At 42.5% G+C, this 27,090-nt stretch overlaps 2 protein-coding genes across 2 annotated transcripts in view; one reads left to right on the top strand and one right to left on the bottom strand.

The window, feature by feature from the left end:
* The window catches only part of TEX14 (testis expressed 14, intercellular bridge forming factor), a 99,028-nt gene that overhangs the window by 63,782 nt on the left and 8,156 nt on the right, over positions 1-27,090 (top strand). Inside the window, exons 27-36 of the mRNA XM_030536655.1 lie at positions 780-857; positions 2,488-2,605; positions 3,817-3,912; positions 7,594-7,657; positions 8,157-8,250; positions 14,027-14,088; positions 20,069-20,133; positions 20,808-20,955; positions 23,074-23,130; positions 25,050-25,230. Coding sequence (XP_030392515.1) covers positions 780-857; positions 2,488-2,605; positions 3,817-3,912; positions 7,594-7,606 — 305 coding nt within the window. The 3' untranslated portion in view covers positions 7,607-7,657; positions 8,157-8,250; positions 14,027-14,088; ... (2 more) ...; positions 23,074-23,130; positions 25,050-25,230. The remainder of the gene's footprint in view (positions 1-779; positions 858-2,487; positions 2,606-3,816; positions 3,913-7,593; positions 7,658-8,156; positions 8,251-14,026; positions 14,089-20,068; positions 20,134-20,807; positions 20,956-23,073; positions 23,131-25,049; positions 25,231-27,090) is intronic.
* LOC115636505 (pinopsin-like) lies at positions 17,711-23,731 on the bottom strand. Its single transcript, XM_030536663.1, has 5 exons — positions 23,383-23,731; positions 20,891-21,073; positions 20,067-20,212; positions 19,530-19,769; positions 17,711-18,442 (listed from the first exon to the last, which is right to left on the bottom strand). Exons 1-5 carry the CDS (start codon positions 23,729-23,731, stop codon positions 18,302-18,304), a joined length of 1,059 nt encoding a protein of 352 aa, XP_030392523.1. The 3' UTR covers positions 17,711-18,301.

Raw genomic sequence — 27,090 nt, 5'->3', positions numbered from 1 at the left:
CCAGCATGATACACTAATACAAAATGCATAGGTGACCATATGGGAGATCTCAACCCAGCTGTTGCCAAGAGATGAGTAAAATTAGATGTCAACAACTTAAATAATTGGCATCAAACTTCATAATGTATTGGTCCTTGGGGCTCCTGACCTGGCAGTTTCACAGACATCACAGAACAGTTGTGACCAGTAATCCTGACAGGGGATGGCAGTCAAATTGCTGAGCGTTGCTATAATTTAACATTGAAATAAGTTCCACATGTGAAGTAAGGCTGAAATCTTCAAAGATTCCTAAGGGATTTGAATGCCTATTCTCCATTAAAACTAATGGGAGCTGGGTATCCAAATCCCTCAGGCATTATTGAAGAGCTCATCCTAAATTATTTATGTTTTTTCCCCTATTTGCACATACCTCCAGACAGAAAATACAGTGCAAAATTTTCCATTGTTTCCCCCAAATATTCCCTTGGTTGTACAAAATTACTTCCTTGATCTCCTCCATCTCACTCCCACACTTCTGACATTCAGATAATTGAGAATTATAATTGAATGTTTTTGTATTCCCAAACAAAGGGCAAATACATCCTCAAAAGAGTCTTCTATTTATTAGATCATAGTGGTTGGCTAAATAAATAAATATGTATATAAAGTCGGTTTCAGATTACATATTGTTTAGCTTGCATGTAAATAGAAAAAGTAACACACTGCCCCAAATAACATGGAATGAATTTTGAAACCATATCTGAAGCAGTAAAGAAAGAAGTGCTACTTTTTTTCAACAGAAAATTTAAAGCGGCAAGATGCTCCCTATCAGGACTTTGAGGAGAAAGGATCCCATGCCCACAGCATGCCAAAGAATGGTTAGTTGCCGATAGTAGACAGCAGTGAGATTGAGATTGCAATTACAAATAACTTTTGTGTTGATCCAGAGCAGTTCTCTTTCTAAAATGAATGACTACTGATATGTTTAGCTGTTATGCTAAACTTTTATTTGCTGGCTTTTTTGAATCTGTGGTTGCCATCCTGACACAGAGATTTTTGGAAGAACTTGAAAATATTTCCCCCTTTCCAGACTGGGCTCTGAGCATCATCTTTCTAAATCAGAACCCTTCAAATCAGTAGCAGAGGGTCTTTCCCATTGTCGCAATCTGTCTGTCCGCAGCGCTCTCACTGAAGTCTGTGAGAGTCTTGTGTGGAGAGAGGCTGCAGGGTTGTGCTCTTTGAATGTAATTTTACTTGAATCATGACACTACAGTTTTCATCTAAGATAGGCGCTGTAACCCAGAAAGGAGGGATAATGAACAGCTGGCTCAGGTTTTGCAGCAAAAGAGATATCAAGTTGTCAATCCGAGAGCAAATCAGTAAAGAGTGCCCCATGTTTTCTCCAAGGGTGCATCCTAATGATGTGGCAGTTTGTTTTGTATTTAGATTACCCTTTCACATTTCTTATAACTCTCTGATCTCATACTTCAAGAAAATTGCAGCTGTTTGGCCATAATTGCAGAGCTCCAATATCATGTGGTTTGCATTCTGTTTTAAGAGACCAAAGGACACAATGCTGAATTTCCTATGCCATTGAAACCCAGAATGATAATAGATGGGAGTCATGTTTCATATGTGCAGCCCAAGTCACTAGGTGAATAGAAAACCTAAAATTTAATGAATGGGCTCTGCATTTGTTATTAGGAAGGCAGAAGGAAAAGGGGGAAAGCAGGTGAAAGCAAGTCAGAAACATGAGTTACTCTGTATAGAGGCTAAAAACAGTACTCGAGGATGATACTGGCACTTGTTTGTATTGCCCTAGAAGTTGTGTGAGATCTTTACCCATTTAAAATAGTTACCTGGAGTAAAGAAGCCACTGTGAGTGTTCATACACGGGGGTATCTTGTTCTTTGATGGTGAGGAATGCAGCATCCTGTGTTGCTTGCTGGTCAGTCAGAATGGGTTTTTGTATTTGCATAAAGTATTGCTATTACAGATTCCATTCTAGTGACAGCCTGCTGCTTTCTGCTTATCATAGCTTAGCAGAAGGTGGCTGTGAATTAATTCGTATGCTACAGAGAACAAAATTTACTAAGATGAGTCGAGGGAGAAATAAATATTGTTGGATTCTGCTAAATAGGGCAACAAAGCCAACCATCTACAGGTTTCCTTTTGATTTTCTGCCATATGTAGAAGGGCAGGGGGGAAAGATTAAAGATTTATTTCCTCATGCATTTTCCATTTGAGCATGCAGCAATATGTTTGCTCCTGTGAATATAGAAAGGTGGTAGATTTCAGTACTTATCTGGGTCTTGCTACTGGCCATTTCTAAAAATAGATCCACAATGGACTTATTTAATTGAAAATCAGATGATTTGGGGCAGGATGCTAAAGAAATCGGCAAATAAAAGTTTCTGAAGCACAGTAGGATGTACAAATACATTTTAATTTCTTTAACCACTTCACTTATATCTTTGACATTAAAAGTCACTCTGTTTATGCAAATAGTTCTCACTCAAATTAATCCAGAAGAAAAAGAGGAGGAAGAAGAAACTGAGAATAAGGGAGAGAGAGATCACAACTTATCAACTAAAGAGATATTGAATCTAGCAGAAGAAACAGAAAGGTACTAAAAGAGAAGAGTAAGGAGGCTGTTTCCAAAGCACTTTAGATCTCGGGAGGCAATGTATTAAAGTACAGTTCAATATGTTAATAAGAATGGCCATATTGGGTCAGACTAATGGTCCATCTAGCCCATTATCCCATCTCTGAGAAGTGGGCAGTGTCAGATGCTTCAGAGGGAATGAACAGAAAAGGGCAATTTTGAGTGATACTCTCCTTCAATGCTGTCGTCTAATCCCATCTTCTGGCGGTCTGAGGTTCAGAGATATCTGGAACATGGGGTTGCATCAATCTTCTGTTGCTTGCCTTCGTGTGTTATATTTAAATGGGACTGTTTTACATTTGACTATTGCTCACTTCCTCCTACCTGTATTTTACCAACTTCTTTCCTATCCCCTTTATGAGGGTATAGAGATCCCCCTTTAATAAATTAATCCCTAATGGATGTCTGCCCGAATTTTGTGCTCCTCCATTCCTGTTGGCTTTCCCCCAACCCTTAGTTTAAAAAATCTCTACAGCCTTTTACATTTTACATGCCAGCAATCTGGTCCATTTTGGTTTAGGTGGAACCCATCCTTTGTGTATAGGCGCCTCCTTTCCCAAAAGTTTCCTCAGTTCCTAATAAACCTCCTCCCTACACTATTGTTTCATCCATGCATTGAGACCCTGCAGTTCTGCTTGTCTCTTGGCCCTGTGTCTGGAACTAGAAGCATTTCAGAGAATGCTACTGTGTTATAGCAGATTCTGTGCAGGTAGCAAGTTGTCCCCCTCCATTATCCAGATCATTACTTCTGACCACTGTTTATTTCTGGAGTACACACCTGATTTAAATAATTCCTGCTCCACGTATGATTCCACCATTGTAATGTTTGATAACAATCATTCAGGACTTGATTCTCATTTAAATTAAGGGCCCTTTATACTGGGCCTCAAGGGGGATATAAATGCTTAACATCTGAAACACTGCAACTTTGTGTTGGTGGATGAGAACCTGAAAGTGAAACTGACTATAAATGACGGTAAAGCTGCCAGGCCTATTTCACCAGATATGCGAAACAAGAAGTAAATACCATGAATGGTGAAAAATAAATTAGATATTTAAAGTAAATGTTCTTTCAGTTTTAGTAATCTTGGGTAATTCCAGTAAAGAAATTGTTTGTTCAAAACATAAAGTATTTAGCTTGACAGTCTCCTTTTTAATCTGTCATTCAATAGGGCTCATTCTACTCTTGATGATCTCTTAGAAAAAATTCTCCATCCAATTCCGGAGGATTATGAAGTCCAAGGAGAACCTCGGGAATGCCTTGTCAGGTTAGGAGATAATGGATATTTCATTCATAAGTATATTGTACTTTTATTTTGTGCATGAGCCTTTGCTGGGCCCTCTAGAAAGCAGATTGTCATTCTGATGGCAGCAATGCCGTAAAGAACTTAGCAGGAGATATCAGGATTTGGGACTCTCACTACTAGACCTAGAGAGAAGGGACTGTGTTATTAAGGTAGTCTCTCGTAGGTGGAAAGTAAAAGTTGCCAGTAGCTGTGAAAGGGCATGGATCGTCTTTCTAAAATCTGGAGGTGACCTGCCACATTACTAGAGTTTGAAAAAATAGAAAAGAAGAATATATATAAAAAGAGAAGAGCCATGAAAGTTCTTTAGATTAAGGGATCTTATAAACAGAGTGTTCTGATGAAGGCAATCATTTGTCAGTACAACTTGGGAAATAATTATGAAAATGGCAAATGTCTTAGAAATATAGTTTAAAAAAGACTTTATGTGTGCCTCAAATAATCTTTTCCCCCTTGTTAGCACCAGTGACCAGAGCCTAGCACATGCTGTGATAGTTGTAAGCAGTTCTCAGAAGATTCCGCCCCCTCCTTATCAACTATTAAGTGTAATAGTCACTCCTACAATACAACTCCATTTTGGTGTCAAAGGCACGCACACAGTCCCATGTGGATGCATATTAATTTGTTTGGCATCAAAATTTCTCTGCTCACACAGTCCAAATATCCTGATGGAAAGGAAAGAAATTGATAGGGGTGCAGGTAGGGTTACTTCAGATATGTCATTTAGATAGAGGGCCTGATCCAAAGCCCATGGGCTTTGGATTGCTCCTGTATAATATCTAAGGTTTCAGGCATCTGCTGAGAGAAACCAAAGTCAAATACTGTATGGTGTCTACCTGCCGCTGCCTGCTGCTGTAGTACACATCTGACTTAAGTGATAATTCCTGATCCTCAGCAGAGAGAGTGGAGGATCACTGGAGTCTGATGGTAAATGTAATGCACAACTGCAAACTGTTCTCCTGGCTCAACACAGCAGAGGACAAGAGCAAAAAGCAGATGCTTAGTTGTTTCAAGGACTTATATATTAATGGTTTTTATTCAACTTCCCTCAAATAAAATATAAAATTGTGACTTGAAATACAAATCTCTGTCACTGAAGGGCAACAAACCTTAAAGATCAAGAAACTGATGAAATGAAGAGTGGAATAGAGAAAAGTGGCACCAGGGCAGAAAGCAGAGAGACCGAAAGCTGTGCAGGGAATACTGAAGGTCTTTCTTAATCTGTAAAGCTATAATATACTGTGCTTGGCAATGACTTGTTTATTATCCTGGCAGCCATGAGTTTATTAGTAATAAATATCTTGCACTGAACAAGGCTGTTAGCTATTGTTCTCTTACTGATTTATTTGCCCTTTGGAGAACACTGATTCCAGTTCTGCCCCAAGTTTTTAGAACAGAGGAAGCTGCTTTGGAGTAAAATCCTATTTTATTATTAAGCTTTGATTTTTTCCAGCGTTGATCAAAGGTAGTTAGCCTGACAGCCCATTGCTCTCTTGAGTTAAAGAACTGCTTACATGTGGGTAGTGAGAGTGCAGCTTCCCACACTGAGCTATCAATGTGTTTTGGAGGAACTGTGATCTTACAGTGTCCATATCCCATTTAATCTGCTAAGGCACATTAAGGCCTTCACATTATAAAGGCTTTCAGTTACTATTTGTGTGAGTTGGGGTTGAACATGTGACTTCCACACTAATACTACCATGTCCCAGAGGGATTGGCTATACTAGAATAAAACACCTTTGGCTGGCCTAGGAGAGCTGACTCGAACTCACGGGGCTATAAAATTGTTCCCTAGACGCTTGGGCTGGAGCCCTGGCTCTGAGACCCTAACATCTACACTGCAATTTTTAGCCCCACAGTCTGAGTCAGCTGACCCATGCTCAAAGACACAGTGCCATGGGATTTTATCATGGTATAGATATACCCTAATCCATCAGTCCCCTAGCCTGCTCCTTCTCCTTTCTTCTCTCCTACTAGTTAGTGCTGGGGTAGGCAACCTATGGCATGGGTGCCGAAGGCGGCACACGAGCTGACTTTCAGTCCAGGGGGCTCTGTATTTTAATTTTATTTTAAATTAAACTTCTTAAACATTTTAAAAACCTTATTTACTTTACATAGAACAATAGTTTAGTTATGTTATAGACTTATAGAAAGAGACCTTCTAAATGTATGACTGGCACGCAAAACCTTAAATTAGAATGAATAAATCCAGACTTGGCACGCCACTTCTGAAAGGTTGCCCGACTCCTGAGTTAGAGGTAGGGGAGGAGAGGAGTTGATAAGGAGGACATACTTACTTTCTTCATCAGGGGAAGGAGTCAGATCAAAGGAGCTTCCTTTGCTTTATATGCCTCTTAAAGGCATAGTGAGTGGCCTTCCATTGAGTGGTGCTTGTGGCACCTTCTGCTGCTGCTGACTGGCTTGTACTATCCACACTGTCTTATGTAAGCTCTTTAGATTAGGAGGAAACAGCTACCTTTTACCATGTGGTGACAGCATGGCAGCTGAGGCACTGTAGCTGTTGGTGTTACCCTCCCCCAGTAACCACAGGCCTGCCAGTCAGTCAATATGGGAAGAACGAATTAGGTTCTAAAATTCAAGAGCTAATTTTAAAATAAAAAACAATTGGGGTTTTACTCCAGTGGAGCTTCTGCTAGTTAAACAGTGTGACTAATAATACTCCTTAGCCAATCAAAGTTCCTGGATTTGAGTTTGGTTGTTGAGAAGCAACCACATAATCATTAGTCCAGCTGATCCTCAGCCAGGATACAAGGAACTGCATAAATGAGAGAAGCGGGTAGGAATGGTAGTGACAGGGAGCATCCCTGTACTCTGGCTGTCTTAGGCAATTGCATTTGAGTATAATCCTCCATAAATCTAGATCTTTATTGGAAACAGTTAAAAAAGATTCCCTAGAATTTTACAACTAGTGAGTAATGTCAGATTAGACAGTAACTCTTTCCTGGTGTTTTCATTCTTTATCTGTTAAGGGAACTTCATTTAAAATGGGGGAAGTTGGTAGGTTTGCATTTGTTATTGTATAAACAAACATGGTAGAATCCTAGGGTCTCACTGCAAAAACAGGCTAGTGCAGTCTTAAGGTTATTGTCCTTGACTTTCAGAAGTGACTTGTGATTCTGAGTGCTTAGCATAAGATGACTTAAAGGAGCCTGATGTTTGGAGAGTGAATGCTGCGCTTTCAAGTTGAGGACCCAAAAATTGGAGTTTCCCAAATAACTAGTCAGTTTTGAAAATGTTGGCAATATATGTAAACACACGAATCTGGAAATGAAAGGGTTAAATTCTAACTTTACATGTGTGTTAACAGTCTAATACAATTTCAATGGGACTACTCCTGCAGGAGTTAGGGTGGCAGAATCAGCCCCTGACTTGTTCAGTGCTGCCAGGAATGTTTTCCCCAGCAAATGGTTCTGCAGAGAAGGTACCTTTTAAAAGCACAGTAACAGATAGCTGCTGGTTTCTGAATACAGCCAGCTTAATGGACCCATTTAAGGGATTTGTAGCAGCAATCTCTGCAGCTTTTTTACATGCTGACAAAAAACCACAAAGCTTTCCTAATGAAGTATTGTGGTGGTAGGATGGGTGTGTTCTTATTGCTTCTGTACTGGTTTACTTCCTTTCTAGTTACAAATCCTGAGGATCCAAAACCCAGTTTATGGCAGCGGCTGCCTTGGCCTTCTCCATTCAGGTAAACCTCTATTAGATATTTGTATGTGTGAAAATCAGTGGTTCTGGTGGTATCACAAATATGTGCTCCACTATACTTTAGCTAATACTGTTGAAAGATAAAGAAGTTTCTTAACCTCATGTTTGGCCTAGGGAGCAAAATAAATGGGCTCAAAACCTAGCACAGTTTGGAGGTTTATGTTAAATTCTGCCCTAAGGCCAAGAATCTCAACAGTGTTTAGGGGCCTAACTCATTGATTTCAACTCCCTTCAAGAGTTAGGTGCCTAAATACCTCTGAGGATCTGGGCCTGAGGTAGTGCCTATGCAAACCAAATTGGCACGTGAGTCAAAAGTGAGAGAATTTGCGCATTCTTCTTTTACTGCATGTGCTAGGTGTACCTTTTGTTCCAGCACTCTGAAACTAGAGATAGTGCTTTAGAATCTCATTCCCATCATTGCTTATGAACTGCATATGCAAGAAAAACGTATTTTTTGTTTAATCTAATTTTTTTTATTTCAGGGTAATTGTCCTGGATCAGAGCAGCGCACCTAAGTGATCAAAGTAGATAGCATATAACCCTTCAATAAGTTGTTTGACATCTTCCTCTTATACGGTACCTATTTCTGTGATGTGCAATGCTGTTTACCAAATAAGCAGTCTTACAGTTCTCAGACTTCCTTTAATTGTAACAATCGATACAAAGAGACTGAATGGTTTGCTCTCCAGGTACATCTGGTATATTAAGTTTTGGTTCATTTTTATTTAGCAATCGCTTATAAATGAGAGGCAGCATTCTGAATTATACTGTAAAATGGAATTGTTTTCCAAATATAACTGTGCCTGTTAAGCCTTCTGCAGCTTTGTTTTCTCCCTAGCATGCACGCTAGCTTTCATAAGTGAAAGCGTTTCTTGCTTTGTTGCATTATGCAGTTTTTGTTATTGACAAAAATTAGTCTCTTTAAATTGCTGCTGCTGCTCTTGCTCTCATTAGCTTTTCAGTGCCAGGGAGTGGAACGTGATGTTACAGCCCACGTGTGCTTTTTGCTTCGTTTGCTCATTAGATGTGACAAGGTAATTTCTTGTTTTCGTATTTTGTGAAATTCTTGTGATATAAATTGAACTGACTGAAATGATTTAGAGGATTTATCTTCGTGGAAAAGTGAATGACTGAGAAAAAGTCAGTACTCTGAAGGCAGCATAACATACACTGCTAGCCTCAGGCAGCGATGTGTGAATAAGTGGTTGATAGTATCAAGACCTCTCTTGTTTAATCAAACCATGCCTCTACTGGACCTGATCCAAAGCCCATCCAAAAAAAGAGTCCCACTGATTTAATTGGACTTCCAGCCAGGTCCTAAATGGGCACAAGTACTTTAGAATTGAATATCTGTTCTACAACACTACTCTGGTGCAGTAACCCTGTGAAGTTTAGAGTTGCTGGTCACTTCAGCGTATATATTGTGCCACTTTGTGTTAGGTTTTCAGCTGCACATGCTGTTATTGTGCACTTCATGAGTTTCTTCCCTGATTATGGTGAGATACAATGCATGCCTGTAGCCGTTACATGGGTTTACTTATCTGAATGTTAACAATACTAATAAAAGTCTTCTGAGTTTAGCATGCTGCAAAGTGGTATTTCTTGCTACCATTTACTGCCTTATATAAATGTATGTGTGTTTTAGACCATACATTTGGCTAACTTTTCAGTTCTGAGCTATTTCTGAAAATAATAATCAATAATTACCTACCTCATATATAGCGTTTGTCATTAGTAGATTTCAAAGCCTTCAAAATCTTTGTAATGACTTTCTCTGCACAATCCCCCTGGGGGGCAGGGCAGGGATGTTATCCCATTGTACAGGTGGGGAACCGAGGGGAAGAGAGGTGAAGTCACTCGGCTAGCGTCACACAGGAGGTCTGTGGTGAAGCAGGAAATTGCACTTATGTCTCCCAAAACCTAGTGCCCCACACACCTGATAATCCTTACCCAGACTTTGTCAGATTTTGTTGGTGTTCTTTCGGTGAGCTCTTTTGAGGAAATGAAGTCCTTAATCCAAGCTGATACCATGAGGTTTTCTTCTCATTCATAGTAATGATACTGACAGAACCAGCAACAGCGAGGTCATGGTTTCCAAATCTGCATCCTGAAATTGTAGTTTTGTTGTAGGCACAATTCCATGTTTCACTCAGTGGTGCTCAGCGCACTGCATGCAGTGATCTCTTGTGCATTACATAATTATTTTTTCATACATTTTCTGTGGTAGGATTTTCTGCAGATGGGCTAATTTCATTAACTTTTTAACAAACACTCCAGTTTTCTATGTCTAAATTCTGTGCCCTGACTTGGGTTATGTGCTGCTGGTGCAAGACTTGGTATGTGTCTACATGGGACTGTGGAAGGCATCATAATATGTAGCAATCTGCCACCAGATCACGAATGGACTATAGTGACAAATGGACACAAGGGCTCCCACCCTAGATGCAGTGTGAAATCCTGTTGTTGGTGGGCTGTACCCACTCCTGACAGATACCAGTGGGTATTTGTCTCTCTTACTCTTTTACAGCATATGTATAAATTAACATGCAAATAAAATTTCATTGAATTGAAATTGTGAAAGGCACCAAAAAAATAAATAAATGGGGTCGTGAACCAGAATTGGCTACTAGATCTGTATGCAGCAGGAATCCAATGGCTCCAAATACCCTGGAGCCAGCAGGTTATGTCCATTACCGCACTCCAATACCAAGCAGTAGCCTTGCTGAGCTGGCTGTATATACCCCTGGGTCCCAGAGTACTGTATTGAGGCTGAGAATTCTATCCCACCAGTTGATGTTTGACTGCATTTTTCCATCTTCACAGCTTTTTTATACAGGCTTCATTCTCTTTTTGAAGGGTAGGGTCAGAAACTGTAGAGATAAACATTATCTTATCTGACATAGTATTGCAAATCCAGGATAATCTTACCTTTGAAGGGCAAGTATTATAGCTTCTAGCTTCTATTTCAGTGTACTAAAAATGTGTAAAGTATTGAATTTCCTTATTTTCCCTGTTTTCACCTGATGAAAGCAAATAATATCTGGTGATGTAGCTATTTGGGAATGGGTCTGCATATGACCATCATCTGTTTGCTTCTTCTCTGATTGAGAGACTAAAGAAAAATGCAGCCTCATTGCTTCTATAGATCCTCTGGCTGCTGACCAACAACAGGAGCTGTATTGGCAACTTCAGAAGGAATTAGGCCAAAATCTGCTCTCAGTTATGTGATTGCCACTCCCTGTGTTGGCCCACTGCCTACTCCGCTATTAGTCACAATATTAAAAAAGCAAGAGAGGAAACTAGGGAGAGGGAAAGATTGGTTAACCCACAACTCTTTAACCATGCAAGATGAACTGGCAGTCTTTTAAGATGTGTTTTGATTTCTTCTTAAAAGAGATGCTCTAGCTCAAACTGATATTATGGGCTTGATGCAAAAATTACTGACTGGGCTCTGTGGCCTGTGTTATGTAGCAGACTAGGTGATCATAATGGTGCTGCTGGCCTTAAAAATCTATGAAAACAGGTACCTGGCGACTTGCAAAGACATGCTTGTGAATAGACACATAGTGGCTGAGTACTTACTGACTTACCTGTAGGTTGGTACTGACATATGGGTTGAGTGAGTCAGGGAGAGCTCAGCGTTTTTGAATATCAGACCCATAGACATTAAACCATTTCCTGAATGGGTTAGGATCAGGCAGAAATCCTGGGTGGTACCCCCCTCTTTGATACTCGGCTCACAACTTTTTCATGGAGTTACCCAGGAAGGGATGCCGAGCTCATTCTCAGAGATGGACTCTAGAACTGGGCAGTAGCTGCAGCTGGACTCTGGGACAAGACAGAGCAATCCAGTAAGGCAACAGCATCTCAACAGAAAGGTAAATAAACAAGAGAGAAATGTTACCATTGTCTGTACATCAAGTGTGAGCAGTTTAAGAGAAAGCATTGATGAACTGGAATGCCTGTGATGGGGACAGGAGTTTGACAGTAACTGGACTTTCTCAAACACAGTGGAATGAGATTTTTAGCTCCTAGTTCTGTGCTATACAGAAAAGATGAATTAGTTCAAGCGTGTGGGGGGAATAGGCTGTTCCATTGATTCGCGGTGGCCCAAGAGTGCTCCAGCCACACCGGCTGCTGCAGAAGTCACAGAGGTGCCAGAAAATCACAGAATCTGTGACTTCTGTGATCTATGTGACAGACTTGCAGCCTTATTTATTATTTGATTTACCATAATGCCTAGGAGCTCTAGTCATGAACCAGGACCCCTTTGTGCTAGGGGCTGTACAAAACAGAACTAAAAGACAGTCCTTCCTCCAAAGAGTTTATGGTCTAAGTTCATATTAGCTGCTCAGTAGCCCACTCAATTGAGCCATGTTTATAGAGAGCAGTTTATACTATCTCTTCTGAGGATAATATCAGAACAGTGGGTTGATCTTAAGTCACCATGTAGGTTGCAATATCTAGACAACAGCATGCTGCGTAACTCTGAGGCTATGTCTATACTTAAAACGCTACACCAGCACAGCTGCAGTGCTTCAGTGTAGACATTCACTACAGCAATGGGAGGGGTTCTTCCATCACAGTAGTTAATCCACCTCCCCAAGAGGCAGTAGCTGGTCAGTGGAAGAATTCTTCTGTCAGACTAACACCTTCCACACCATGGGTTAGATCAGCTTAACTACATCATCCATGGGTGTGGATTTTTCAGTATAGACCAGCCCTAAGTTACTTTTAGTTGCAGCCTTTCATTTTACCTGCAGTACTGTTCAGAAGTTTACTTAATTATTAAAACAGTGGGTCTTATTTAACTTTGCAACTTTTGCCAATTTCATTCTCAGTTTCTAATTGAGAGATTTCAGATGTAATGAATTTGATTGATTAAAGTTCAACAGCTGTAAACAAAAATGGGTAACGTATCAGATGGGAGAAAAATAAGTGACTGGTGGCATTTCAGAATGGTAGAGCTGTATAGAATTACAGCTGAATTGCACAATAATTAATTGAGTCAAGATACCTCCTGTTACATGATTATGTCCCACATGGTCTTGTCCATGTAACTTGCTCTCTCTCTCTTGTCACTTAATTTCAAGCAGTAGAGTTCAGGTGCACACACAAACTGACTCTAATGGGAAATTCTGGCTCCTTTTGTGTCTCAACTGCCACTTAAAGCAAAATGATGATATTCTTATTTATTCTTTGTATTATAGTAGCATCTACGGGCTCCTACTGAGATTGAGCACATAGTAAGAGACAATGTTTGCCCCAGAGCATTTGCAGTCTAAATAATTGTTTGGCTTAAGACAGTTTTTAATAGGAATACATTTGTCTATAAAGCATTTAAAAATACTGCAGGCTTTCCTCTCCCAACAGCAGTGCAATATTCTATAGCAGTGGTCCAGAACTGGATAGCAGGAGGTTAAAGGGGTACAGGGCATTAGTGTACAATCCTGTGGTTATTCTGATTAGAGAGACATTTTGTAGCTCCTTTAACAATCAAAAAAGTGTTTTCTTCTGAAAATGAGAGGTTTCTAAACCATTCTTCTTTGTTCTTTTGACCTGAGGGTTTTTTTAAGTTTACAATATCCCTCACTTTGCTTCCAGAAAGGGCACTTACAGAGTAGTCCCAGTGATGAGTAACTTCCTTGTTCACGTCTGAAAGTCCATAGTACCTGACAGGTCCCATTTAGTGATCTGACCCTTTGTTTTCCAGTGCTGTGTATATGAATGACATTATACAGATGGAGGCTTGTATGCTGGAGGTGTACGTCTAAATCATCACAATTATGATGGCCATACTTCTCCATGTTGTAAGAGCTTGCTCACAAGAACATACCCTTCTAATGCAGTGTGGTTCATGGAGTTCCAAAGCATGGTCCCCTGTTGCCTTTTTCTTCAGTGCCTAGGTGCAATCTGCAGATAACCTACTGGTCTGAGCATGCTGTGCTCTGTCATGATCCAAGCAGCAAGGCAGATGGAGTACTGCTTGTGTGGACCTGTCCTGTTCTCTGTCATGGCTACAGCTTCATCTCATAGATGAGGGTAGCTTCATCTCAGACAAGCTGCACCCCTCAGGCTTCTTGCAAATGGCCAGTGTGGCCCATGGCTGGATGAAGTTTGGGTGCCTGTAATTCATATAAACCTCAATGGGAGTGACCTGGGTCTGCGAATGGGAGAACAGGCTCCTTTGTAAGATGGTACAAATGGTTGTGGTGTGTACTGTTTGTTTGGTAGGAAGCTGCTCTTTAGGGTTATTGCTGATAAGTAGGCTGCTGTTAGGTTTTTGTCTGATGCTTTAGTTTTGGACTCATCTTTATCCTTTACCCAGTGCTGTCAGTTTTCTCTCTCACAGGCTGCATGTTCCAGCTTGCCAGAGATGGTCAATGTCCTGTCAGAGAATGGTGCCAACCCAAGGTAAATTACTACAAGCCTGGCTCAACTGCTGGGATTTCACGATTTGCAGTTTTCTATTTGGAAGCCTCTTGGTTGGGGAGAGGTCTATTTTAACTAATGCTGTGATTGCCTGCAGATCTTAGTTAAAAATCTGGCAAAATGGTACAATCAGCAGCTTTAATCAGTCTTTCTAGGAGCTGCATATTTGCCTGGCTCTGCACTCTTTAGCATCCTTGGGATTGTTCACAGCTTCTGGAAAATAATTCCAGGATTCCTTTTTGAGAAGATCCTTTGTTTTCATGGTGCACTCTGAACAGCATTAGTGTTATGTATGCCAGGACTGACAAAGAGCTCTTTGGTTATCTAGACCAAGTCCAGCCCCTGTGAAGAGAAGGATTTGCCTTTACACTATCCCTCCAAGCATTCTAATTTCCTTCTGAGTGCTTCACTTTAGTGGGAGCTAGGGACCTAAATCCCTATGAGGATCTGGAACGCATGTTTTAATGCACTGTGATAGATCTTCAAAAGAAGGATGGAGGATGTAATCTTTGTGAAAAATCCCCCTGACTAAAGTCCGTTTCCTAGAGGAGATATTGTTTAAATTAGCACATTCTGATTGGCATTTATCTCAATGTTTTTCAGATTCCGTAACCAGTTTGAGAACATATAAAATATTTGCCAGCACTAAACTGGGTTCACAAGCCATCGCCCAGTTAAGAAAGATTAACTATAATGAGACCGCTCTCAGATGGTGTAAGTTGGCATAGCTCTATCTAGGTCAAGTGGTTCAGCAAGACCTTTGGTGTAACTCAAAGTATGCTTTGATTTCAGGGGAGTTATGATAAATTACACCAGCTGAGACCTGGCCCAGTGTTTCATTCAGGAATTATTTGGATTGAATTTGACATACATGTGTAGGTAAATATGGGCATATGGATGTGTGTGTATACAGATATATATTTGTGTGTGTTCACATGCATAATATCACAAATACATATCCAGTATATGCATGGAGTAACTTTTATCTTTTGCTTTGTTGCAAAGGTTAGCTAGCATGGCCATAATATTGTAGAAGGTCTCCAATTAAGCAAAAGACTTGTGATAACCAGAGTCCCCCAAAATGAAGCAAACCAAAAAAAAAAGCAAATGATCTAATGGTGGCATCAAAGAGGGTATGCACCCAACAGCCCCTTGCACTTGTTACCTCATTGCTCTTTGTTCCTTGCCTGTATTCACTAAGGAGAAGGGAAACACAGCTTTGGGTGCAGTTGGCATTCATTATTGTACGTCACTGCAATATAAATAATTTTTCCTTCTAAAGCTTTTAAAGAGGTAAAAAAAAATCAAATTTCATAATAATCTGTGCACCTCCAGAAAGGCTTAGCAATTGCCATTCTAGCTGCGTATTATCAGCAGATTTGGAATTACTAATAATGGGGTCGGAGCCGTTTAATTGTGTGAATACCTATAAACGCAGTTACCCTCTGACTTCTTCATTTATGTATTCTAACATCAAAGGCTTTAGACAGAATGTCATGGAAGAGAAGGCCAATGATCTTCTTGTCAGGAAAAACCATAATGACATGACATAGAAAGGAGACTCCTTCGAGAGGCAGGGGTAGCATTTTCAAATGTGACTGAGGAGCCTAAGGCCTATTTTCAAAAGTTATTTTAGGCACTTTGGGCCAGATTTTTAAAGGTTTTTAGGTGCAGATAGATGTCTAGTGGTATTTGGGAGCTAGACACCTGGGTGTTTTTGAAAATTCCTACTTGCATTTTAGGTTTCTAAATACCTTTAAAAAGCAGACCCTTATTCAATGGGACTTAGGAGCCTAAGTCACTTAAGCATTTTTGGAAATGTTACACTAGTCCTTGCAATGTTCTCAAGCCACTAGATGTAATGAAGGTTATTGGTGGAACACTTTTTAATAGCAGTCTGTTATTGCATCCATTTAACGTTGTTGCTCACTATTCGTGTTGTGCATCTTTTGCTTTCTGTTATCATCTCCGCCTGTATGGCCCCAGTGTTTGTTATGTGCCACAGAATCTTTTACAGGCTTTGTTTCACCTTTATTGCAAAATCAATGACTCTAAGGCCTTTACTGATTGCCTCAGCTATAAATAAAACACAAATCTGCTGGGCTTCAGATCCCTTGTTTTTGCCATATTGATCTTGTCCTTTGTCTTAGTAAGTGTGGCATTTTTCTTGTGAAATAAAACTCCAGTTGTGGTCACTGGAAGTTACACGCTGCTGTCTGTTGGGGCCCTTTGCTAATTGCTGATTTGCTAATTGACCGCCCATGACAAGGAGACAGTGGTGTTTTAATGTTTGGATGTTTATTAGCCCAATCTACTTGAACATACCTGTTAAATTTTCATTGTTTCACAGCCTGTCTTGAAGTTATGCAAAAGGATCAACCAACACAAATCCTACTGTGTCTATACCAGAGGTTGGCAACCTTTCAGAAGTGGTGTGCCGAGTCTTCACTTATTCACTGTAACTTAAGGTTTTGCGTGCCGGTAATACATTTTAACATTTTTAGAAGGTATCTCGCTATAAGTCTATATTATATAACTAAACTATTGTTGTATGAAAAGTAAACAAGGTTTCAAAATGTTTAAGAAGCTTAATTTAAAATTAAATTAAAATGCTGATCTTACGCCGCCGGCCCACTTAGCCCGCTGTCAGCCTGGGATTCCGTTCACCTAGTTCGGCAGCAGGCTGAGTGGGGCCTGCGGGACCCCGGCTGGTAAGGGGCAGCCAGCCGGGACCCCAGACCGGCTGTGGGCTGAGCAGGGCCAGTGGCCGGGACCCCAGACCAGGGGTGCAGGTGGGTATGTGTATGTGAGGGGGGTGTAGGAGCTCCCGTTTGGTGCTCAGGATGGGGGTGGGGATATGGGGGGGTTCAGGAGTCAGGGCATGGGGTGTGGGGGGGCTGGGTATGTGTGGGGAGTGCAGGAGTCAGAATGGGAGCTGGAAGTGTGTGTGGGGGTGCAGGAGTCAGGGTGTGGGATGGCTAGGTATTTGTGGGGGGAGCAGAAGTCAGGGCTGGGTTTGTGGGGGGGTGCCAGGGTCAGAGCAGAGGGATGGGTGTGTGTGAGGGGGTGCAGGGGTCCGGGCAGAGGGCTGTGGGGGGCTGCAGGGGTCAGGGCAATGGGCTGTGTGTGGGGGGGGGTTCAGGGGTCAGGGCAGAGGGATGGGTGTGTGGTGTGAGTTTCTGGGGTCAAGGCAGAGGGATGGGTCTGTGGGGGGGGTTCAGGGGTCAGGGCAGAGTGCTGGGTCTGTGGGGGGGTGGTCAGAGATCAGGGCAGAGGGCTGGGATGCTTGGCTTATGGGGGCGCTCCCAGCCCCCTGCCATGAGCGGCTCACCACATGGGGCTGGAGGGGATATGCCTGATTCCACCCCTTTCTCTAGTGCCCTGTCCGTCCCCACCTCTTCTCTTTCTCCCCCCCGGAGCAGCAAGCACACTGCAGCTCTGCTCCACCTCCCTCTCCTCCTCCCCCTCGCAAGGGCAGTCAGCTGGAAGGAGAGGAGGAGGCGCAGGAAGGCAGCACGCTGGGGGAAGAAGCGGGGGAGGGGGAGCTTGGCTGTCAGCAGGACCAGGCTTCTGCCTCCTGCCCCCACAGGAAGGAGCGGTGGGACTGGGACCCCAGCAGGCGGCAGGTAGCAGCGTGCCATTAAAAATCGGCTCGCGTGCCGTCGGTTGCTGACCCCTGGTCTATACAGTAATGTGTATTGAAAATGTGCAGGGCTCTCTCCTGTTCTGCTCTTTTCAGTGAAATATCTATTTAAACGAAATGAACCTTATGCTTTTCCTAATGGGATTACTACTGAAGAAGTGCTCTTTTGGGCTGTAATGCTGGTAGTTTATTTATTCCTTAGCCTAGTAAAAGGTCCCCCATTATCATGCTTTAGCACTTCCCCCGGGGGTAAGGCTCTAGGAATGAGGACTGTTCTCTCTGATGTTTACTCTCTAATATGGTTGCTTTCCTGCCATTGAAGGGAATGTGTTTTACCTTTTATCTAAGTTTGCAGTGACTGGGCAGGGTACAGTGAATATTGTTGGGAGCTCTAAGAAGAAATCTTTTATTACTTTCTGGTGTATATTTAGGCTGTTAGAAAATAACCAGCCTCTTTGCTCCTCTTTCTGTCTGTGCCAAATGAAACGGAGACGAATGTGTGGAGCCGGCAGCTGCCATTCCTCCTTGCAGGAGGTGAAGCATCTGCACTGTTTACGATGGGGTCACCTTATTTCTGCATCCCTCCAAGGCTGATGAGATGCCTTTGGGGGCACCAAGCGTAGCAGGAGAGGTTTCCTGCATCCCTGATGCGTTACGATTGCAGTACATCATTTTCAGCAGGCAGTCCCGGAACTAATTGGGGAAAGCACATGTGTTACAGGAAAATTCACTAGATAAGAGAAGAAAGCAGGTTGCCAAACACACCTCTCCTGGGTCCCTTTATGCCAGCCTACTAAACCAGGTTTTGCTTTACCCAGATGTTGTAACCTGTGAGTTGGTGGTGCTCCTGTGGTTATGCAGCCTGGATGCTTTTGGCACACAAACATAAGAACTGCTGTATTGGTTTAGACCAATGGCCCATTTAGCCCAGTATTCTGCATCCGACAGTGGCCAGTACCACAGCTTCAGGGGGGATGTACAGAACAGGGCAATGCTGCAGAGATCCATCCCTGGCTTCCCCCTGGCTTCAGGCTGTCAGGGTTGCCGTGAGCATGGGGTTGTATGTCCCTGCCCATCCTGGCTAATAGCCATAGATGGATCTATCCTCCATGAATTTATCTAGTTCTTTCTTGAACCCAGCTGTATTTTTGGCCATCATGACATCCCATGGCAGTGTGTGTCACTGGTTAATTGTGCATTGTGTGAAAAAATACTTCCTCTTGTTTGTATATAATTTCATCAGGTGAAACCTGTTTTTTAATTGTAGGAAAGGGTAAATAATAGTTCTCTATTCACTTTTTCCACACCATTCATGATTTTATAATATGCATTACACTGTAGGTAGTAAACCTCCAAGGCAGGGGCTGTGTGGCCAATACCAGGCCCAGCATAGAATGCAAATACTGATGTTGCGCTCAGACTGGTTAGTGCCTGACCCTGCTCTTTGCAGACACTGGCAATTGATTGATAAACATCTGTCTGTTTGTTGTGCAAGCTCAGTCAGGCAATTCATGATCCAAAAGTAAATCAGTTGCCCCCACAAAATTGTGGGTATGCAAAAGGATCTCTGGTTTGAGCTCCATCTCAATTTTATAACTTAGCCTTGTCTGTTGTAAAGATGCAATCAGTGGGATCGAGCATTTGACAAGAGCCTCAATAGGACAGATACGCTATGCTATATTAGAATGCCCCATTACTGCTATTCCACTTCATTCCTATAAGCCCCTAGCTCTGTGAAGGCTGGTTTTCTATTGCTCTCTGATAATCTTCATGCTCTCACCTGTTTGTTCATGAAGATGTAGATAATCGGGTTGTAAACTGTGGCTGTTTTGGAGAAGTATGAAGGCAGTGATGCTAGAGTTGGTTGGATGGGGATGTCGTTGTTTGTGGCAACCACCATGGCAAAGGTGGAATAGGGCAGCCAGCAGATAAGAAAGGCTATCACCATAGCAATCACCATTCGTGTCACCTCCCTCTCCGCTCGCTGAGTCGTCTCAGATTCTTTTTGTTGTGCTGCAACCTACAGGCAATGTAAGGGAAACAGCCTGCTATTTAATATGTCACTGCCTCATTCTATAGAAAATACTGATGTTCTATAAAATGGCCTAGGCTGAGGGAAAATTTGCCGGACAAATGGGCCTGGCACACTTGTTAGCCACATTATCTTCCCTTCCTGTTCAGTTGCCTGTTTGTAGTGGTGAGATCAACCTATGTTGGCATCACCCAAACAGCCATGAAAAATTGCACTGAAAACCTGTGCCTGCAATGGTGTCAGCAGTGCATGTGACTGTTCAGTCTGAAATGTCTTTGTACTTACAGTTCGTAGTGTCATCAGCAGATTTGTGTAGGAGAAGAGGATCAGACTGAGAGGAATAATGAAACAGGTAATGAATAAAGTCAAGATGTAGCTGTTGTTGTTGCTGCCTCCGGTGTACCAGTTGGGACCACAGGAGGTTCTCAGACCTAGAACAATGAGATTTTAAACAATGCTAGGACAATCCTGAAGCATGAGCAGGGACTTCAGTGAGAAAGGCACAAAGAACAAATACCACCTACTGTTCTTGCTGAATTGTGCCTGTTTTCCTAAAGCAACTCTCCAAATTCCAGCCAAATCACACGAACAACACTGGCATCGGCCATGATGATTTCTGGCTAGCAGCGCCATCATTATTAATTTGCAAACAAACCACGAGTCAGAATAATAAAACTAAAGTAAACTTCTAAATAAACAAGTTTTTAATAGGCTTGTTCTGTGCTTTAGCCATTTTGCTGAGCTACTCTGTGTGCAGTGACTGTAGTCAGTGACAGCGCTCTGCTGCTCCTCTGTCCATCAGATGTTGTGTTAAGCATATGCATAATAAGAAAATAGATGTTCTGCAGATTATTGTAATGAGCAGCTAACTTTTAAAGAGTGATATGTGAGAGGAAACCCTGTAATTAATGAGAAGACAAGGAGTGCTAGCACTTGGAGAACAAAGATAGCCACACAGTCAAATATAATGGTAAAATCATGGTCTCTCCTCAAATATGTCATACTTGGAAATTTTTTTTTTATCAGTGACTGAAGAAAAAACTGTGCCCATCAGCGGTTGCTGAAGCTACAGACTTGAATGCTTTCTTTGAAGAATGAGACACTCATACCTTCTGGCACATAGCTGCTCCAGCCCAACATTGGTGGGGTTGTCCAGAGAAGTGACCAAATCCAGGTGAATGCACAGCCCATCACTGCATGTTTGCGGTGAAATCGGAAATCTCCCATGGGTTTGCAGATGACGATGTACCTTTCAAAGGCCAGGATTGCCAAGGACCAAAGCCCCACAATGCCTTAGAGAGATCACTAATGGTTAGGATGTGTGGAATATGATTTCAAATTGCTGTGCTATTAAATAATCTAGCAGCTTTCTGTGCTTAACTGCTAGATCTGAAGTGCCAGGTTTTCCTGAGCTATACTACTTTGTCCATGTAAGGACAGCTCCATAGAATGAGCTATATTCCAAGCAGCTGTCTTGCAGAGACAGAGAAATTCCAAGCAAGCAGGCAAAACCGGCAGGGAAAAAAGCTTTCACAATAGCATCCTTTTTTGATTAACGTAAGAACAGCCGTACTGGGTCAGACCAAAGGTCCATCTAGCCCAGTATCTGTCTACTGACAGTGCTCAATGCCAGGTGCCCCAGAGGGAATGAACAGAACAAGTAATCATCATGAGATCCATCCCTTGTTGCCCATTGCCAGCTTCTGGCAAACTGAGACTAGGGACACCATCCCTGCCCATCTTGGCTAACAGCCACTGATGGACCTATCCTACATGAATTTATCTAGTTTAACTAGATAATTATTCTTATTTATTTTATGATTGCATCCAGGAACCCCAGCGTTTCTTGTTTATTTAACTGTCTATTAATGAATCTGGGGCTGTCAGAAAGGATACATTGTATTTCCTAGGACAGGGGTCTGCAACCTACAGCATGTGTGCCAAAGGTGGGATGCGACTCTGAGCCGATTTTTGATGACATGCTCAGCCTGCTGCCGCTCTGGGGTTCCTGCTGCTGGCCCCTTGCCAACCGGAGTCCCGCTGCTGGTCCCGCTCAGCACCCGCTGCTGGCTTGGATAAAGGAAACCCAGGCTGGCAGTGGGCTGAGACGCTGGCTGGCAGGAGCTGGCGGCCGGATCCCCAGAGCGGTGGCGGGCTGAGACGCTTAGTTGCTGCTCTGGGGTTCCCGCTGCTGGTCTCTTGCCAGCTGGGGTCCCCACTGCAGCCCCACTCAGCTTGCTTCCAGTTGGAGTTCCAGTGCAGGCCTCCTGCCAGACAAGGTCCAGGCCGCCAGCCCTGCTCAGCCCTACCAGCTGCCAGCTCCACTCACCTCCGCTGCCAATCTGGGGTTCCAGCCGCTGACCTCCTGCCAGCCAGTTCAACAAATGATCACTCAGAAGCTTGTGTGCAGCTTAAGGTATCCAAATACATGCCAGACATTGGAAAACTCAGCAAGGAAAAGCAAAGGCAAGGATCACAGTAAACTGATAAGATCTGTATTTTAATTTAATTTTAAATAAATCTTCTGAAATATTTTGAAAACCTTGTTTACTTTACGTATAACAGTAGTTTGGTTATATAATATATAGACTTATAGAGAGACCTTTTAAAAATGTTAAAATGTATTACTGGCACACAAAGCCTTAAATTAGAGTGTATAAATGAAGACTCGGCACACCACTTCTGAAAGGTAGTCAACCCCTTTTCTAAGGCAGTTTTCACATTTCTCAGTGGAGTTTAGCTAAGGTGCCTCAACAGATATCAATACCACGTATGGCATTGGTCACTGTCGTAGACAAGATACTGGGCTGGATGGACATTTGGTCTGACCCAGTATGACCATTCTTATGTTCTTATGCATGGTACTCTATTTGCTTTGCCAGCTGCAGGAGTGTCTGAAATGCAATTTCTCCACTGGAGTGTTTCCACCATGACACTGGAATTTGTGCATCATGTTCCTTATTCTCATAGAAATATTTTTTACAATTGATATAAAAGATCTGCAGAGTGGAATGACATCAGGGCAAATGCCATGGACCCCGTTTCAGTGCCCCTGGCCCACACAGAGACACCTCTGCTGGCCACTGATTATTCACAACAAAATGTACGAGAGCTTGTTTCTTCATTTTTGTACCAATACCAACACCAAAAACCTGACCATTCTCTCTTGTTAGCCCATGAACATCCAATCTAGCAGCTTGGGCAGCAGTAAGTGATACAATCACAACATATGGCATTATGATAAATTACATGTGATATAAAAATGTTCTATTTCTTCCTTTCCTGTTTTAAGCACATCCCAAGACCAGACCTGAGGATCTGCTCAGCCAGTGTGTTCTGAACTCCCCTGGTGAGTAAGCACCTACTCTCTCATTCCATGCCTGTGAGCATATGGAAAATAACAAATTCAGCATCATGAGTAATGCCGTCTTTGTTCTATGGTTTGAGAAGAGGCAAGGAGACATTTGATGGCCAAGGACAGCTAATGAGTCATACTTGTTACTATAGTCTCTAGTCTTAGACCAGTTTTAGATCAAGTACAGTTGCACTAGCAGAAGACAGAGAGAGAGCCTACCCAGCTGATTTCTGTAAACATCCTTACCTGTTAAAGAGACCATGAAGCCTTCAAATTTGCACACCCTTTTGCCGAGCACAAAGAAGCCATTGATATTATTTGAGAAACTGATAGTGCTTCCAAAGAAAGTCACCAGCAGATCAGCCACAGCCAGATTCACCAGGATGTAGTTCAGTGGGGATCTGAGTTTCTTGTACCTGATGGAAACCACAATGACCAAACCATTCACAAACGAGGCAGAAAACACTACAATGCCCATGAGCACAGCCACCGATGTGTAGATGCTTCTGGGAGCCAGGTGAGGCCACTGTGGACCATCAAAGGCGCTGGGAGTTCCATGTTGCACAGGAGCCTGAGAAGTGTTTGAAACCTGCATTTCTCTTCAAGGGAATGAAAAACATACACCTGCAAAGACAGGTGATGTATCTGAAAGGGCAGCGGACCCTCTTTATAAAGCCAGGAGCTTAGGGACCCCAAAGAGGATCTGTAGATTAAAAAGGCTTAAGGTGTTTTAATACAGAGTTTTTATAATCAGCTCTTTACTCATAAGGGGATAGAGAATCACTCACAATCTGACGGGTGAAAGCAACATCATTTAAATGAGTAGATTTTGACTGTGCGTTTTCTAGTAATGTAGTTAAATGGCTGTAGACACATTTTTATAAATACAGCCTTTTTAGAGTCTAATCCCCACCAATGTTGTATTTGAGTTTCCTGAAATATAAATTATCACAATCGCTTGTGTGCGCATGGTGGTTATTGTATTTAACTTGCATTTCAATCAGTGGGCTTTGAAATACATGAATTCTGGTAATATTATTATTGATTAGCCTGTATTGACACTAGCACCTGAGGTCGGGCCCCATGGAGCTGGGTGCAATACAGACGTATCACAAAGAGAAGACCAGCCCCAAAGAGTCTAATCAGCGTATAAAACTATAGACAACAGGTGGATAAAACAACAGTTGTGGGGAAGCACTAGGAAAGTGAGCGTATACCAATTAGCATTAAGGGTCCCTCTAGGAGTGTAGGGAGCAGAATAGTTCTAGATGTTGTAAGTCTGTGAATAAATACGCTTGGTCTCTAATGAGAGAGACAGTGGAGCTTAAAATGCTTGCCAGGAAATATGGTCTTGCTGACTGTGTACCAGTGGGGTTAGGTTAGGTTAGCTCACCCGGGTGACTCTGCACAGAACACACAGTCATCAGAAGGTCCGAGTTTCCTAAACGAGAGCACATCATCTTTCAGTATATTGACCTGCATTGGGCCCAAATGAGATTCTGTGGTTTTGACTCAGAGAGGCGCTCTGGCATGCCTGCACTGCAGCAGGGTAATTGTGAGTCCAAAGGGAAAATCATGTTCTCCATTTCCTACCACTTGCCACCCCTGTCCTAAAATCAGAGGCCATGACTGCAGTTGGCTCATTTGGGTATTGATGCCAGGAAGCCCCGAAAATGTGCTAACACTGGGGTGAATTCTTTAAAGGGGGCCACAGTGGAAAGAAGCCCTTGGGCTCTTCTCTGGCTGAAAGGTCAGGCACAGAGAGCAGTTTATGTCCTCATAAGAATGGCCAAAATTGTAAACCAGGGAAGGGCTGGCTTTATAGATTGGTAATGAACTAGCTGGGCACCCAAGGCTGTTCCATATAGTGTGTGCCATTGCTTACATAGACTCCTTTTGTGTTTTTTTAATAGGGTTTTTGAGAACAGCGCCTGCTGAGGGGGTTGCAGCTAAATCAAACAACCTTGGTATGTTTTGGATTGGAGTGGACCTAACCTAGTGAGATGAGTGTTAATAAGAGGCATGTGTGAGAGAGTCCAGCCTGAGAGAGAGAGAGAGAGACCAAAGCAGGCCTGCTCACGCTCATAGACTGAGGTGAGTAGGGACCATCATGATTAGCTAGACCGCCTGTACATTGCAGGCCTCAGAACCTCACCCATGCACAACTGTAATAGACGTCTAACCTCTGTCTGAGTTACTTTGGTCCTCAAGTGCTTGCCAGGAAATACAAGCTTGCTGACAGTGTATTTGTCTTGTAATACCAGTGGAGATATAAGATTGAGAGAGATAAATGCGGTTGGTTAAAGCAGGCTAACTCAGTTTTGCTATTCAAGATGCTGCAAACCCATTCATACTTGGTCTCGGTGGACCCAGTGCTCAGATTGGTGCCTAGTTATGTTTCTAAGTGGCCACTAGTCCTCTGTTTGCAAATATAGATGTCTAACTTTACTTTTAGATGTTTCCCTGAGGCTCATCACTGTAGTGTTTGTCCATCTCACAACTGTTAATGATCTTAGCCTCCCAGCATTCCTGTGAAGAAAGGAACAGTTGTCTCCATTTTACAGTGTGTGTGTGGGGGGGTGTAACTGAGACACTGTGCTTAAGTGATGTGGCCAAGATCACACAGGAATGATTGTGCCAGAACCAGGCATCCAATCCACCTCTGCTGCATCTCAGTCCAGTGCCTCAATTAGACCATCTTCGCCTTTGTAGCTCAATGTACAGCTTCCTTTGAAGCCCTTCATTTTTTTCCTGACTGTATATTAACAAACAGCAAGGAAAGAACAGAGCAGCGGGCCCAATTCTGTACCCAAAGCTACCAAATGATGTAAATGGGAATTTTAGGTGGGTAAGGTTGCAGCAGGATTGGCCTTCAATGTTTTTAATAGAAGACACAGGTTAGAACTGAATTGAAAATAATATATATGAAATGCCTTACCTAGACTGACTGTACTACAAATCTAGGCAGCTGTTCTAATGATCTGATTAAAGTGAGATTTATTGTCTAAACCTGCTGGGGAGGAAAAGTGGCAGAGAGCAGAATACAAACTAAATGCAGTTTGGCAGTGCTAGTTGGTAGATTTAGGGGGAGGTTTTCAAAGTGTCTAAGGAGCAATGTCTTCACTGACTTTGAATGGGATTTGTGCACCTAAGTCCCTTAGGTGCTATTGAAAACATCCTCCTTAGCGTTGGTTACTGTACGGTGAAAATATCAATATGCATGTGAAAAGATATCTGCAGCATTAATGCTCCCAGCCCTCCTATGCCGGATTGTTCAGTGCTATTAGTGCTTGTCTAGTACAGTTTTAAACATTTCAGGTGATGGGGCTTCTCCCTTTTGCCCTTGGAGAGTATTGGGCAGTCAATGAGATCTTGATGTTAGGGTGTTTTTTCTGATATTGAGTCTAAATGTTCTGTTCCTTAAATTTGTCCGCTTTGTAGTGATACCTCTCTGGACTGCAAACCAGTCGTTGCATGGAGTCACAGCAATGCTCTTAATCTTTTGGGACAAACGTTCAAACCCTGTTTTTGAAATCACGTGCTCCCCCCTCCCCCCCCCCGACACACTTGGTGCATCTACTGACTTTCTTCTGCAAACAGTCTTGAAAAATCCATGTCTGGGTGTTGTGCCTGCAAATTGTTCAGTGCCAGAGGCTGGTTTGACCTGGCTCTTCAATAGTGCGTGTTATCCACTGATCTCAAAATGTGGTCAGTATCATTATCCCTACTTTACAGATAGGGATCCTCAGGCACAGATAGGGGAACTGACTTTTTCAGTATCAGCTCGTAGGCCGGTAGCAGAGACAGAAATAGAACCTATGGCCCTTGATTCCCATTCCAGTGCTTTATCCACTAGGCAACAGCGTCTCTAACTGCATTAGCTATAATGGAAGGTAGGTAGCATCTATTTCTTGAGTCTCTGTATGTTCACAAATCAACCTATTTTACATACTG

Source organism: Gopherus evgoodei, chromosome 17, assembly GCF_007399415.2.
Source record: "Gopherus evgoodei ecotype Sinaloan lineage chromosome 17, rGopEvg1_v1.p, whole genome shotgun sequence".
Classification (NCBI taxonomy): domain Eukaryota; kingdom Metazoa; phylum Chordata; order Testudines; family Testudinidae; genus Gopherus; species Gopherus evgoodei.
This window is presented reverse-complemented; position numbering and strand designations above follow the sequence as displayed.

Excerpts from the sequence above, each read along its gene's own strand:
- LOC115636505 (XM_030536663.1), bottom strand. The coding sequence starts at position 23,731 with ATGCAGGTTTCAAACACTTCTCAGGCTCCTGTGCAACATGGAACTCCC. Across the intron at positions 19,770-20,066 it reads TGCTGATGACACTACGAACT|GTTGCAGCACAACAAAAAGA; the intron begins GTAAGTACAAAG and ends CATTGCCTGTAG. Across the intron at positions 18,443-19,529 it reads ACATCTTCATGAACAAACAG|TTCCGGGACTGCCTGCTGAA; the intron begins GTGAGAGCATGA and ends TTCCCCAATTAG.